This window comes from Apis dorsata, unplaced genomic scaffold (genome assembly GCF_000469605.1).
Source record: "Apis dorsata unplaced genomic scaffold, Apis dorsata 1.3 scaffold_88, whole genome shotgun sequence".
In the NCBI taxonomy this organism is placed as follows: domain Eukaryota; kingdom Metazoa; phylum Arthropoda; class Insecta; order Hymenoptera; family Apidae; genus Apis; species Apis dorsata.
Window position 1 is genome coordinate 2,112,086 of NW_006263386.1, and position 15,597 is coordinate 2,127,682.

Sequence of the window (15,597 nt, forward strand, 5' to 3'; positions counted from 1 at the left end):
GGCATAATTGTGTCTCGTGACAATAAAACTCTAATATCCGGGCATGAAAACGAGGTGTGGGTAATGCACGGCTCACTTTTTCTATCGAGAATGTGGGACGTAGGAACAGAGAGTAGAAAGCGGAAACTCGGTCGGTCGCCGAGTTTCCTGCGCAAACTCTCTTTCCTATCGTTGAAAAAAAAAGCGTTGCATCGTTCTTCATTGCTCTTAAAATTTTTTTCCGTCAATACTGACGATTATTTCTTTTTTCGACAAAAAATACCATCTTCAAATTTTTTTCACCAATATTTTCTTTTTTTTTTTTAATATCTTTTTTTGTTAAAAAATGGATAATGATATATGTACACGGTTCTCGAATTTAATGATAACGAAACAATAAAATTAATTATTCGAAAAAAATTGTTCTTAAAATGTAATCGAAGAATGTATTTATAAAATTTATTGAAATGTGAATACAGATGCGTATCTTTATATTGTTTTTCGATCAAAAATATTTCATTTTCAGAGCATAATAAAGTATTGAAATTAATCATACGCCAAAGTTAAACGAACGTAAATTACATAAATATCATAAAAATTATATTTCAGGATTTATATTTGTATATTCTTTTTTTATGTATGTATATAGTATAATGTATATAGTATACATATACATAAATCAATTTTAAAATTTATATTTTTAAAAATTCTAGAAGAATATAATCGTAATTAAAATATATATTAAAAAAGATAAGAAATTTCAGTTTTATAAGAAATTAAAGAAATGAAAGAAAATTTATTTGAAATTTTATTTATTTATTTTTCAATCAATTTTATATATGCAATTGAAATCATATACTTATTAACTGACTTTTATAATTATGATATTCTCATTTTCAATTTCAACTAATAATATTCAACATATATATTTTTGATACAATATTATGCAGGATAATAAGAATTCAGAATTTTAAGAACAGATGATACATATATATATATATATTAATACAAAAAAATATCCTAATAATATGAGTCTGAACTTAATATTTCCTTAATATTTTTAAAATTATAAGCAATTTTTTACTTCTACATCAAATCAAAATAATATAATAAATATATATTATTACATATATATATATTAAAATGTACTAAATTATTGATATGATATACAATAATGCATATTAAATCATTTATGATATTGTAAATCAAAATGATCACCATATCAATAGATAAAATATTCATAAAGATTTCCTAGAAATTTTATAGCAAAATTGAAATCATTTTTCGAAAAATGTGAAAGAGAAAAAAGAATTTTTTTTTAGATATTCAATTTTTCTCTTGCATATATGTATACAATAATTGTCAATATATTCAATTGGTTTGGATTTCGTGAATTTTTCACAGTTTTACAATTTTTTTATACTTTTTTTTTTATATTTATAAAAAAAAATCGATTTTCGTCACTAAAAACTCTCTTTCGATTGTTGGCAGTATATTTGTTAAAAATCATAGAGTAATAAATATATATTTACAAATTATTATTATTATTACAATTTGAATCCAGTTTTTGTGTAAATTTATGTTATAAAGCTTTCAATATTTGATATTTGGTTTAAATTATATGTACGGAATCGTAAGCGACAAATCACATAGCAGTCTCTATAAATTGTGAATAAATATTGTGAATAAAAATTTTTTATTTATCAAATAAAAAAATACCAAAAAACAAAATATTAATTAAACATATAATTGATTTTAATTCCAACCTAAAAAATTTGGAACTATTCATATTTTTAATTAAATTAAAAATTTAAAAAAAAATTTTGTAAATATTATAAAGATAACTATTATTCTTTTTAATGATTATAATAATAAATTGAATATTTTTAATGATTAGATAATAAAACAAATGCAGATTTTTCACTTTTCTTTTTATACGATTATAATAGATAACAAATAAAAAAAAGTTACAAGAATTATGTGTCGATGAAGCAAGAATTTATATATAAAAATAATATAAAAATAAAAACATTTTTTGCAATAATTGTTTATTATGAGATTATGTATGTATGTATATATCATAGGTATTTTTTTATTATATGACAGTTAACATACAATTGTCACGAATTTTTTCAAAATATATTTCCACATATTCCTTTTGCATACAATTACTATTCTCATGCATATTTTTCGTTTATTTTTTTATATTTATCAAAATCTATCATAGAACATCCTTTCAATTTTGAAAATGTTAACGATATCTTCAGAGTTTGTTAAAATTAATAAGAATATAATTTCTCAATAAATTATCATATAATTTATCTATATTCTCGCTATTGACTATTATTTAATTCTCACTTCGAAAGAATCATTTTGAAAGTATTCAATCGTTCCACGTTACTTACAATCATCGAAAATCTCCTCGAATCACGTATACAACTCCTCTTTCTCTCTCAAACCATCAGAATCTCGCTTATTGAACTTCCGTGGTGGATCTGGTCGATTGTTGTCGAGCTAACTGGCACCCACGTTTTCCGTGGAATCCCATAAAAGAATGCCGGGACACGAAACCGTCGAGTCATGAATAGATGAGAGCCAGATAAAAATTGAAAAGTTCGCCGCCTCTCCATAGGGATCCTGTACACAGACTAGAACACGAGAAAGCCCGCCACTTTTGGCTACTTCTGACCCGTGCAGGGCTTATACTTTCCCTGTTCTCCTTTGCGGGATTACGTCGCCGGGGTTCATAACCGGTGCACATTCAACTACGAAAACGTTTCAACCGCGATTTCCGATCTGGCCACAGAAGAAAGAACCTCTTCACCGCTCTTGCGGTTACCATACTGTAGTTTTAATCATTTCCATGCGATCTACGCTGAAAGAAAACGAGATACGCCTCGTTGCTGGGCTAAAATTCGCTCTTCTCTCCTGGGAGGTTCATTTTAAAAAGTTTCTTTTTTTTTTTTAGAGAAGATATATAGTGTTTTATCAAATCAAGAAAGACAGAAAGAGATTCTCTCTTTTTCTTTTTTAATTTAATTAACGAAACTGAGATAAATTAATTTTTTTTATAAAGAATTGGAGATTCTTTTCTCTTGTGTGGTATAAAATTAATATTGAAAAGATATGTCTATTTTAATTTTGACTTATAGTTTTTTAGAAGAAGTTCTTAATTCTTGAAATTAGTTAATTAGGAATTTTTTTGTTAATCAAGCGAGGTTTTTAAATAAATATAAATTTAATTATATACAATATAATTAAGAAGAAGACATTACTTATTATTTATATTATAATAAGAAGACATTACTTATTATATCTTATTTATATTGTATTTCATTTATTGTATGATTTTCTTTTGAAAAAATATGAGAAGAAAAATAATTATCAATATCGTATTAATAAAATAAAACATTTTAATATGTAAAAATTATTTTTTATTATAATTAACATAATCATTTAATTAAATATAAGAATTATTTCATATGTTCATAATTATTAAAGATTAATTATTAAAGATTTCACTCTAATCCACTCCATTTTTTTAAAAAGTTTTAATTTTAATCCTAGAATAAATAATGAAATTATTTTTCAATAGAATTGATCAATTTAACTTCTATGATCCAATATTTATATTCACTCAAAAAAAGAAAAATCAAATTGAATTTTGATTTCTAAAAAATTATCTATCATTAATCTTTAAATGAAAAATTCATCTATAAAAAATATAAAAATGCAAAAAGCAGAGGTACAGAAAATATCTAAACTAAACTATACATTATAATACTTAAGAAATGAGACAAATCCTTATGCTAGATCTATTTCAAAAAAAATCTATACATATCACTATCTATATATCAATTTCAATTTTTAAGAAAATTAAAAAATTATCTCATAAATTAACAGATTTTCAAAATTAATTTTCTAGGCAACCATCACCAGGATCCGGCACAACTGGCACATCCACGGTTTCCTCGAGCGCCCCCGATGGAGAAAATGGCCAAAGCATCAGTCTATATCCGGTGGGAAGCGTGGGTCCAACATCAACGAACCCAACAACGGCTACACCAATCACGACCACAGCGACAATATCACTGGCCACTCCTGGAACCAGAACGCAAGAACCTGGACCCAGTATCACTAGAAGCGTGTCAGCACCCACTGCACCTAGGCCAGTTGTCCAAGTGGCTGCCAGTACTTCCAGCAACAATGGCACACAAAAACCGAGATTGAGAAGGACTATGAGTCGCACTGAAGCTATCAGGAAGTTAGTTCATATGATTATATGATATTTTTTAATACGTTACAGATCATGATATCAAATCTATATAAGTATCCTAATAATTGTCATCTTAAATTTATTATATAAATACATAAATCATTTAGAGTATTCTTTTCTCAACTTGTTTTACTGGCTCAATATAATTTATTTTTAATGGTACTATAAATAAATATTTATAATAAAAAATTTTCAGAAATCTGATAATCTATAATTATTATATATAAATGAGTAAAATTATATAAATTTGAAAATAATTTCTGCATGTGTAATGTTTTTAAATTAAAAATGAAGTTTAACAGCTTAATATTGAGTCATAATCTATAGGTTGAAAAATGCTTAAAAATTATATTATATCAATGAAAAAATCGTCATATAAAATCTTTTTTATAACAGAAAAATATTTATTTATGTGTTTTGGATATGAGAAATTAATTAAAATTTATAAGCAAATTGAATTTTCTTATAACTGCAACCTAAAAAATTGTTCATTAATATGAATATATTATTATCAATATTATTATCAATTCCAATATTGATGATCATTATTATTATAATTTATAGATCAGATAGAAAAATTACCAATTTATTTTTAGCATCAATTTTCTATTTTCTATTTATATAATCTAGTTTTTAAAATATATAAAATCAATTAATATGATACCAATTTAAAAATTGAATATAACATAATTAAAAATTAAAAATATTTACAATTTTAAGAATCAAAGGAATCAAAGATTTTTTAACTTATTTTTGTAAATTTATTATAAATATTAAATTAAATATAATACTCGATGATGTTTATTATCTCTTAGGGTATTTATTATCTATTAGGGTAAAATAACACAAATTTTATTGGAAATATTTCATATATTATAAAAAAATAATTTTAAAAAATTGTCATCTCATTCTCTTTCATTTTCTATTTGAAAAAAAAATTTATTTATCATATTAGTATATATATATTATATATATATTTAATACATATATATATATTATTTATCATATATAATATATAAAAGATATAAAACGAAAAATTACGAAAAGATATAAAATTAAAATTATAAATACAATAAACTACTAACTTTAATTCTAAAATAATTTAAAAAAATTTTAATACAAAAATAATAAAATAATTCTCAAAATGTTAAATTACCACATTAAACTACCATTTAAATATTACATTCAATTTTTAACGAGATTTAACACCACCATTCAATTCAACCATTATTTCCACGTAAATTTCATCAGAATTCCAAACTTACAACTCAATGCACCATTCACATAGAGGTATTCAAGAGCGTTTTTACGAAATTAATCAAGCCAGTGTCCAATCTTTTGTTCACCTCTTATTGCCCCGATAAGGGAATGGAACGCGTCGTAAATAGATCTTTTCGGCCGAATAACTCGAACGGCGCTTTATTTTCCGTTTCAGCTACATCAGACGCGAAACAGCGCAATTCTTTGGGGTGGACGAGGAATCTGAGGCTGTGGAGAGACAACGATGGCTCGATCGAAGACGGAGAATGGCGTCGAGGAAATACGGTGCCCTTGTTCCGGAACACAGACCACCGGATCCTGATATCACCAGAGACGTGCCGGATATTACGGATGTGCCAGAAGTATGTCGGATGTTTATTAACTCTGCTATGTTTCAATCATTTTTTACTCGATTTTGCGTCATTAAAAGAATTTCTTAAGTTTCAAGAGAATATGAAAGAATCATTAATCGTAATTTTATACGAAAAGCTTCTTTCAGAAGGTAATCCACTAAATTTTTCAATTTCATTAGTTCAAATTCGTTAGATACAGGATTAATGTTTGATTGTTAAATGATTTATTTTTATAAGTATGTTTAATGTACAAAATTACATTTATTAGATATTACTATCTCGATTTTCGTTATCATTATTATTAGCAAAAGATATTTGATATGAAGTTAAATGGTTTCAAATTTTGAAGAAAAGTACATTCTGATGTTAGTTTTTAAATGAATGCGTAAAAAACATATGAAGATCATTAAAAAATTAATTTCTTTATAGAAATATATTCAATTTTTATAATTAATTTTACAAGATATAAAAAATATAATATAGAAAATACAATTTTTTTTAAAATGAAGGAAATATACAGAATTTTTTATATTAATTAAATTGCAATAAAGATATTAAAAAAAAATCATAATAAAAAAAGAATATTTGATTTCTCTTTTCATAAAAGATATAGATTATTAATAAAATAAATTATCAATAAGTTAATATTACTATTACATATTCAACATATGAAAATTGAATCATGAATTTTTTGTTTTCAAATATTTCATTTCATGTCAGTTCCAATATTTATAATCATTTGCTATTTTCATTTTGTTTTCATAAGATATTACATACATTTCTTATTCATTATTTCATTTCAATTACATTCTTTATTTTGAATGAGATAATTAAGCTCATTAAGCTCGTTATATCCCTACATGGAAGATATAAGATTTTACATCCGAAGTATTAATTTTAGAATCAAGCATTTTTATTCTTCTTGATGAGTAGTATCATAAACTCTCTTAAATAATAAAATTAAATAATAAAATTAAAATATTAAAATTAAAACTTCCTTTATTCTTTATCACTCTTTACAATTCGATTTAAATTTTTTAAAATTTTTATTTAAATTATTTTCATACAGAAATTAAATTCTATTAAAATAGATTCATTTAAATATCTCACCTCAAAAATTGTTAAAAATATCAAAAAATTTTTTTAGCAAAATCGAATAAAATAATTGAATTTTAATAAAATTTATTAAATATAAGATAAAAAAAATATAAATAGAATTGCGTGTTTCTTATTCTTTATAGTAAATATTTATATTTATATTGTATATTATATTGTTAGAATATCTTCTAATTTAATAATCTTTTAAGCAATTTTATATTATGATTCTATTTAAAAAAAATTAATTTCCAAACAATATCTTTTTCTTTTAATAAAAATTCTTTTATCATCTCTTCAAACTATTCAAATTTTTATCCAAAACTTTATTTTTAATAATTTTAGAAATATTCTTCCTTTTCTTCATATTGTGAATTTTTGTGAAAATTTATTATTTTTAACGACAGAAGATAAAATTTTTTTCATGATTTATACCCGATATACTTGTCGAACTATTATAATCTACAAAGAGGCAACGTTATCCTCTCTTCTTCCAAAGTACAATTTCTGGTGTCTGGCGGAGATAAGAAAGTTTTCGTTCACAGGCCTCGAAGAGGAAAAACGTGTCATCTTGAAATATCGAAAATTATCCTTCCCTCGAAGGATAAAAATGTCATAGCATCGTGAATTTATAAAAGAGGATATCGTTCTCTTAAATCCATTACTTTATCTTTCTACTCACCAATTTTTATTAACGAATTTGTTTAATTATATTTAATTAAAAACAATTTCCTTTATTCTCTCAATTTTATGATCGAGTTTTCCAATGTTTTATTCTGTCGTTATTTATATTAAAAAAATACAGGAATAATATATGTAAAGCTAGGATATGTTTCTATTTGAAATAATTAAGAGCTCCTTTTATTCAGGGTGTTACATTGAGAAGATGGCAGCAACCTGTAAGACGAAAAGATTCCGTGGCCAGAATGACCCTTTCGGGGCTTCATTATGTCGTCGAGGTAAGTTCTTTTTCTCTTTTTTATTATTTAATTTTTACATGATATATAAATATAATATTAAATGAAAATAAACTAATATTCACGCGAATATTTGATGTTACGATAAAATTGAAATTCTATCAGAAATTAATTATTATTTTTTAAGAAAAAAATATTTCACTTATAATATTTTTTAAGATTTTTAAATTTTAATTTAATTTTTTAATTAATTAAAAAAAGAATTATCTTGCATAATATTTAGTAATATTTAATATATAAAATTTATAAATATATCATAAAGATACTGAATTTTATATAATTGTGAAATCTAGATAAAAAAAAAAGAAATAATAACAAAGAATAATTTAATATCAAGTCTTAATAATTAACAAAACTCTGATGAATGTACTATAAAGATATGAATTTTATATAAAGAGAACTTAAAAAAAAAAGGAATAATAATAAAACATAATAATTAATCAAATCTTTAGAATTGAATTTAAAAAACAGAATTTAATAATGATAGATTGACTAGAAAAAATTAGAATTCAATATTTTATTTAATAATATTTATAAACAATAAATTATAAATTTCTTTATAATTATAATATTAAAAATATAATTCAATAATATAAATTAAGAATAAATACAATGAATTAGTTAATGAAATGAGTTAGTGAAATTTTTTCATAACTGAAAAATATTTTATAAACTAAAAATAAAATAATATAAAATAAAATATCTTTGATATTTCAGTCTACATCAAAAACATTTTCAAATTTAAAATTTGAAAAATTCGTTAAAAATTAAAATTAAAGACTTATTGAGTCAATAACTATTAATTATCATATATATATTATATATTTATTTACGTATATACAATCTTTCCTTTTTAACGTTAAATCAGAATAAGAATTTTAGAAAACTTTAAAATTTCCTAAACATTATCAGAAATGAATCTATTCTCCCTTCTTGTTTCAAGCTTCTCAATTCTTTCTATCAAAGTATCATCGTACACGAATCACGCAAGACACTTCCTATTAAACGCCAATCAGAAAAGGAACCCATCCAGACATTAGATAGTCACGTTTCCTCCGACAGGAAACGAAGTATCGAACCGTTCGCATGTTCCATTTCCCGTTATTATCGATGGAGGAATCGAGGTAAACGAGTAAACAAGTTAATCAACGTTTCGTTATCATCAACCGACATACTGTTCAATCGCGAAACGGAGGCTAAGTTTCCTTCCAGATGAGTACGTAGTATGTTTCAACGGAAATCGGCGCGATCATTAAGCTAACGAGCTTACCCCTTTTCGGTTTCTCCTACATCGAATTGACTTCGATATTTGGTGAATTTTCATTTACAAATTCCTGATTTCTATCTGATCTACTTTGATTAAGAAATCCCGTTTCGTATGACATTTTAGATTTTTTATTCATTTTCCTTTTTTTATTCCTTTTTTTTCTTTTGTTATTATTTTTTTATTTTATCTTGTTATTATTTTTTGGAAGATTTTTGATATTATTATTCTTTGACCAAACAAAATACGAAATTCATTAAAAATAGTTTTTTTAAAAATATTGTTAACTCCAACTCGTTCCTGGAGCTATAGTATATAATAATAAAAATATTTATTATAAAGTTTACTGTTAACAAGTTCATTTAACAAGACGATCAAAGGCAAATAACGGTTCACGCTATCATTAAAGTTCGAAGTTACAAGTTCAGAAAAAATTCTATGTTCAAAGGTTTTTGAAAGTTAGGGAATTCTAACAATTCTCGCAGTTCTGGCAGTTCTCGAAATTCTAGTATTTTGGAAGTTCTGGTAATTCTTTAAGTTCTCATTGGTTCTAGTGTTTTGGAAAATCTGGTAATTTTCGAAGTTTTCGATGTTCAAGTGTTTTGGAAGTTTTGATAATTCAAAAAATTCTCCTAAAGACTACCCTCTAAAGCTCCCTCCATGTTCATCTCGTGAACTTGCAGGGGATATACAAGTGTCCAATAACATTGTAGACCAACTCTCTGATTGAACGGCATCCCCAATCTAAAAAAAATTCCTTAGGATGAATCTGAGAGACTACGTCATTCACATTTAGTTGTTTTCCTAAGAAGCAGTTCTGCACGTGTTTGCAATAATTTTTCTCAGATAGGATGATGTTGATGCAATAGAGACTGGAGCATAGCTGGAAATGTTGTCTCAAGATTTATATTGATCTCAAGATCATATTGATACTTCAGCTATGCCGAATTGTTTCTAAATATATAACAAAGCAAAGTTACTAAATTTTCTCTCAAAATCAGCATTGTTCTTGCAGCATCACCCTGTGCCATCTGTTCATGTTTGAACACCATCTATTCAGTGTTTGAATAAATATAAACTTTTTAAAATTTAAAATACTATATATATAAAATAAATAAAATGCAAGTTAAATCAGTTTGATATAAAATAAATAGATTAAAGTATATAGGTTAGTTTAATAAAGAATAAAAATAATTTTAATTTTTCTTTTATGAAGAAGAAAAAATGAAACTTTAATTGAAAATATAATTAATGATTTCAATATACTTCACAACATAATAAAAACAGTTATTTCTTTATAAATTTAAAATAACGAATATTTTTTTCAGAATTTCTACTGATCAAATAATTTCTATTTATCATTCTACTTTTTTTATATCCTTTTTTGCAATATTTTAAAAAATTTTCAAATCATCTTCTTTGTATTTACTTCATATAACGATTTAATATAATCATGTTTTTTTGTATCACAGTATTTCACATTTGAAAAATTACAATATTTTTAATGAATTTCGCATTGGGTTTGAGAACGAAATTTTTTCTCTAATTTTTTTTCTAAGAAGTAAAAGGAAGTATCAGTGAATTTCATTAAAGAGGAAATTGCGAGTTTTTTAATTCAAAAAGAGATTTTTATTGATGAAATTCGATTAGCAAATGTTTGTATTAAAATTATTGCATTCTTGAAAGTTTCCCTGAGATATGCTTGAAGTTCAATCACCGATTAAATTATAAAGTTGAATTTCGGTAAATGTTCTTAATAACTGAAATTCATTAATTAATAAAAATTCTTTATAACTAAGTAAAATAAAGTATTTTTACTAAGATATAATATAATATTGAAAATAATTTCGAAACTTATTAAATAATCGAAAAAAGTTTTAGACAAAAATTATATGATTTCGAAACATATATAATTTGTATATAATATATAATATGTATAATATATGTATGTATAATAAATAATTCTTTTTTCGTTAATGAATACGTAGCAAATATGTGAAGATCAATTTATTTTTTTAAATAAATTATATATTAAATGGATTAATACAGCTTATTATTTTCTTTTGTTCTGTAACTTGTGTGCAATTTAAATAATGATATGAATATGAATTGTAAAATTAATAAGACTATTGGATATTAATAATAAGATATATTGGATATTATTGATATATTGGTGTCGTATAGACATTGTGTGATATGATGTATCATAATTTGCACTTTCTATGAGTATGAATACATTTAAGAATATATTTAAACTGTCAAAAATTGCTTTTCAAAATTATTTCATCATTTTAATGGATATTATATCAAAATGTGTATTTATAATATAATTAATAGTAATTATTTTCTAATAATGAGAAATGACTGTCGAGAATAGTTTTTTTTATTTTCAAATTTTATTATTTGCATCCTACGATATTTTGATATGCAACGATAACACTTATTCAACATTAATAAACAATATATGCAAATATGCAATAAATTGACATCGAACCAATCCAATAATTATAATATATAAAAATAATTATAAAAAAATAATACCAAAATATACGTTTCTCGAAGTTATTCAACTTTTATCCAAAACATTTTTGATCATCATCCAAAATAAAAAAAAGATTCCAGATAATAAAATTAATTGAATCATTCTATATATATACATTCATACATTTCCTTCTTTTTTAATCGATTAAAATTAAGGATGAAAAAGCGTATGATGGCGAAGTTATTATTATTTCGAAGTAACTTTAACGAGAATTTTCGTTGGGCGAAACGATTATCTTTTTATTGAGAGTTCGTTGAAGGTACACAACAAGTTTCTATTGGGTAAAACAATCTCGTTTTCCATAAGTTCCTGCTTGAATTTTCATCGCTGGGAACCAACTTCAACTTATCTCGTATTTCCCTGCTTAATTACTTTTTTGACTTTGTTTCGAATTCCATTCGAGATATCTTAGCCAAGATATGAAAAGTGCTTTCGTGGGCTCTGATAAATGGAACTTTGTGCCTCCTTGAATTAATAGGAACGAAGATGAGAACAAGAAATTATTGAAAAGGGAATTGCGAGCGATTGAAAAGATATTAAATCTATCTTCCTTCTTCTATATGTAATGATATTATTTTCCCACTTTTATTATCGAAAATATAGTAATAATTTTGTTGTTCTTATATGTCGTTCGATGTTATAAATATTAATAATATTAATGTTAATTGAAATATTGAGAAAAATGATATAAGAAGGGGAACGAACATTTCATTTATTTTTAATTCTATCTATTAACAAACAGAAAAGAAATATAAATAAATTGTCGATTAATACATGTATTTTTAGAAAAAATAAGTAAATACATACGAAAATTTTATTAATAGTGAGTTATTATTTTTTTATTATAATATTTGCAATTTGGAAATATTTCTATATCATACATCACTGCGAAGAATTAATTTTTAATTGAATCTGTTTGAAAACTGCCAATGCATAAATGATATTTTAGAAAATCCAATTCGTGATATTTTGTTATAATATTTTTTTAATATTTTTGTTGCTTTTTTTCGTGTATTTTTCTAAAAATCTATTATTCTTTGTCATTCTAATAACATATTATAATATATTATATTATATTATATATTATATTATTATATTATAATCCATATTTCAATCTTGATTTCAATCTTTCTTGGATTAAAGATTTTTTTATGAGATTTATTAAATCTTTAATTTTTTTTTAAACAAATATCGAAGAAAGATTATGATTAATTGTTTAAATAACAATAATTAATAACGTGATTTCTTGAGGATTAAATTTTAAATTATAAAAATATTTTTTTTTTTAGAAATGAATCCAAATTAAATTTTTAGATTCGTAAAATCTACTCGATCTTGTACTCGAATCTGAAAATTTATAAAATCTTAAACTTTCCTGAAACTTTTGAAACTTGAAATTTTATTTTTCTTTAAGAATTATTTATTTTATCGTAAACTGGAGTAGATATAATACATTTTTCTATCATAAAAGTAACCACAGAATTCTTTTAGTTACCTAATATCTTATACAATGGCTATAAAAATATTTGCATAAATATATTTTGATGTATCACGATACATCAGTTAGGAAATTGTCCTAAAGCACAAAGATATCTTCCTTTGCCATTCTTTTTTCCTTTCATTGGCTTTCAAATTTGCTGTCTAGCAAGCAGATCTCACGTCTGACTTATACGAGAGAATGGTACTTGTGTCGCTTTACACCGAGCTGTGAACATAAGCTTTTATGTACCAAACCCAACGGAGAGAAGTTTGTCAAGAATGAGCCTGGCAAAGAAAGTAGATTTAAACTGGAAGGTAACGGTAGCATGTAAATCCTCTTTGACACTTTGCTTCAACGTTTTTACCTTTACTGTATCTTTTGGTGACTTGGGGAAACAAATTTACAAAATTGTCTCAGTATATGTATAAATGGCATACATTTCCGGCAAAGTAATTGGAAAATTTAAAAGAATGATTCTAGAGATTAAAACATATTAATATTTATTTTTTAAGTTATTTATAAATTATTTCTAAATTATAAATAATTTAACTTTACGTTAGATAAAACGAAATGGAAAGAAAGTGAGATAAGTGTGTGATAGAGATATCATTCTATCATCATTTCAATTTATCTAAATTGCTTATAACTTAGTTTTTTCAGGAACACTGATGCATAAATATATGTTTACTTTTCTTTTTTCTTTTTTTTTTAATTAAAATTATTCTAAAAATCTATTGAAGAAATGTCTTATAATTACAAAATTGTTTAATAATAAAAATAATAAACTTAAAATACTAATAATATTTTATTTTATTTGACAATCATTGCTTTGAAAATATTGAAACAGTGCCTTTAATATCTTGTAGTAATCCCTGAAATTTTTATACAAATTTTTGTACCAATTTTTATTTTAACTTCTAGAATCCTCCAAAGATATATATTAACAATGGTTATATATATATTATATTATATATATTAACAAAGATATATAATATGAGTTTATACTTAATATCTAAATTAAAAAATTTGGAAAAATAGTTTCTTTCTAAATAATAAAAAAGTTCGTTTCATTGTTACACGATATATTTTCCAAATTAATTTTATGTTTTCATATTTATTATATATAGTAGATATATTAATTAGAAAAAATAATTATGTTTTCTTTAATATATAATTTTAAAATTAAAATACATTCAATATGAAAAATAAATGTATATATTAATATATATTAGTATATATTAATATATTCGTATACTTTTGAATAATGGCGTACAAGCAATTTAATTTTGCATTAAATAAAGTGGAACGAAAATACAGTATGATTGAGATATAGATATCTCATTCTACCATTGTCTCATTTAATTTAATGTAAAATTAATCTTTCAATGACGAATTTTTCATAAACTTATTAATTCATAAAAATATTATAATATTATAAATTACTATAAATTAAAAAAAAAACTTATTTTCAAATTCTAATATGTAATCTCATTTTTAATAATACTTTATGTCCATCACGTCAAAAAAATAATAACCAATAATCATTATAAAAATTAATTTAAAATATACTTTATTCTTAAATTATACTTTATTATTATATATAATTTCGAAAAAATTAAGATTTATAAAAGAAAGTTCAAGACAACAGTTTTACGTACCAATTTTTATATTTATTTTAATCTCTAAAATCATTTCTTAACTTTTCTATTATTTATATTTTATTCAGACATTCTATAGAAAAAATATATTATAGATCTACAAGTTTTTTATCTACGTACAACTTGTTGTTCTCGAAAAAAAAAAGAAGTTTTATTGTTCCAAATAAGTTTTACAGAATTTTTTTAGATAATTGCGTTATGATCGTGAAAATGTTGCAGAAAGAAATGTTATAAAATTCAATTTATCTGTAAAATAATTTGCTAAAAAAGTTCTTGATTTAATTAATAAAATATCTTTTCTCAGTATGAATAGTAACGTGCATACATATATATACATATATGTATATCAGAAAATTTAAATTCGTTTATTAATTTTTTAATTGTGAAATGGAACTATTTTTGGAAAATATTTTTTTATTATAAAATATTTATAATAAACATATAATAAACATATAATAAATATTAAATATTTATTATATATATCATATGAATCGATATTATTATACATATATGATGTTAGTTAATGCTAATATAAACTTTAATAGTTTATAATTTATAAATAACTTATAAATAAATCTTAATCATTTTATATATATATATATATCACAAAAAAAACTTTTCATCTTCAATTATAAATGTAATTCAATCTCAAAAAGAAAAAAAAAATAATTCTTCTTCTCCAAAACATAATTTCTTATTCATTCAGATATTTC

The 15,597-nt window shown here is 23.1% G+C and overlaps 1 protein-coding gene across 4 annotated transcripts in view; it reads left to right on the plus strand.

The window, feature by feature from the left end:
• The window catches only part of LOC102670659 (inactive rhomboid protein 1), a 394,154-nt gene that overhangs the window by 329,654 nt on the left and 48,903 nt on the right, over positions 1 to 15,597 (plus strand). For all 4 annotated transcript variants that reach the window (XM_031508529.1, XM_031508528.1, XM_031508531.1 and 1 more), the window contains 3 exons: positions 3,905 to 4,243; positions 5,691 to 5,877; positions 7,833 to 7,922. In XM_031508529.1, the coding sequence (XP_031364389.1) occupies positions 3,905 to 4,243; positions 5,691 to 5,877; positions 7,833 to 7,922 (616 nt within the window). The remainder of the gene's footprint in view (positions 1 to 3,904; positions 4,244 to 5,690; positions 5,878 to 7,832; positions 7,923 to 15,597) is intronic.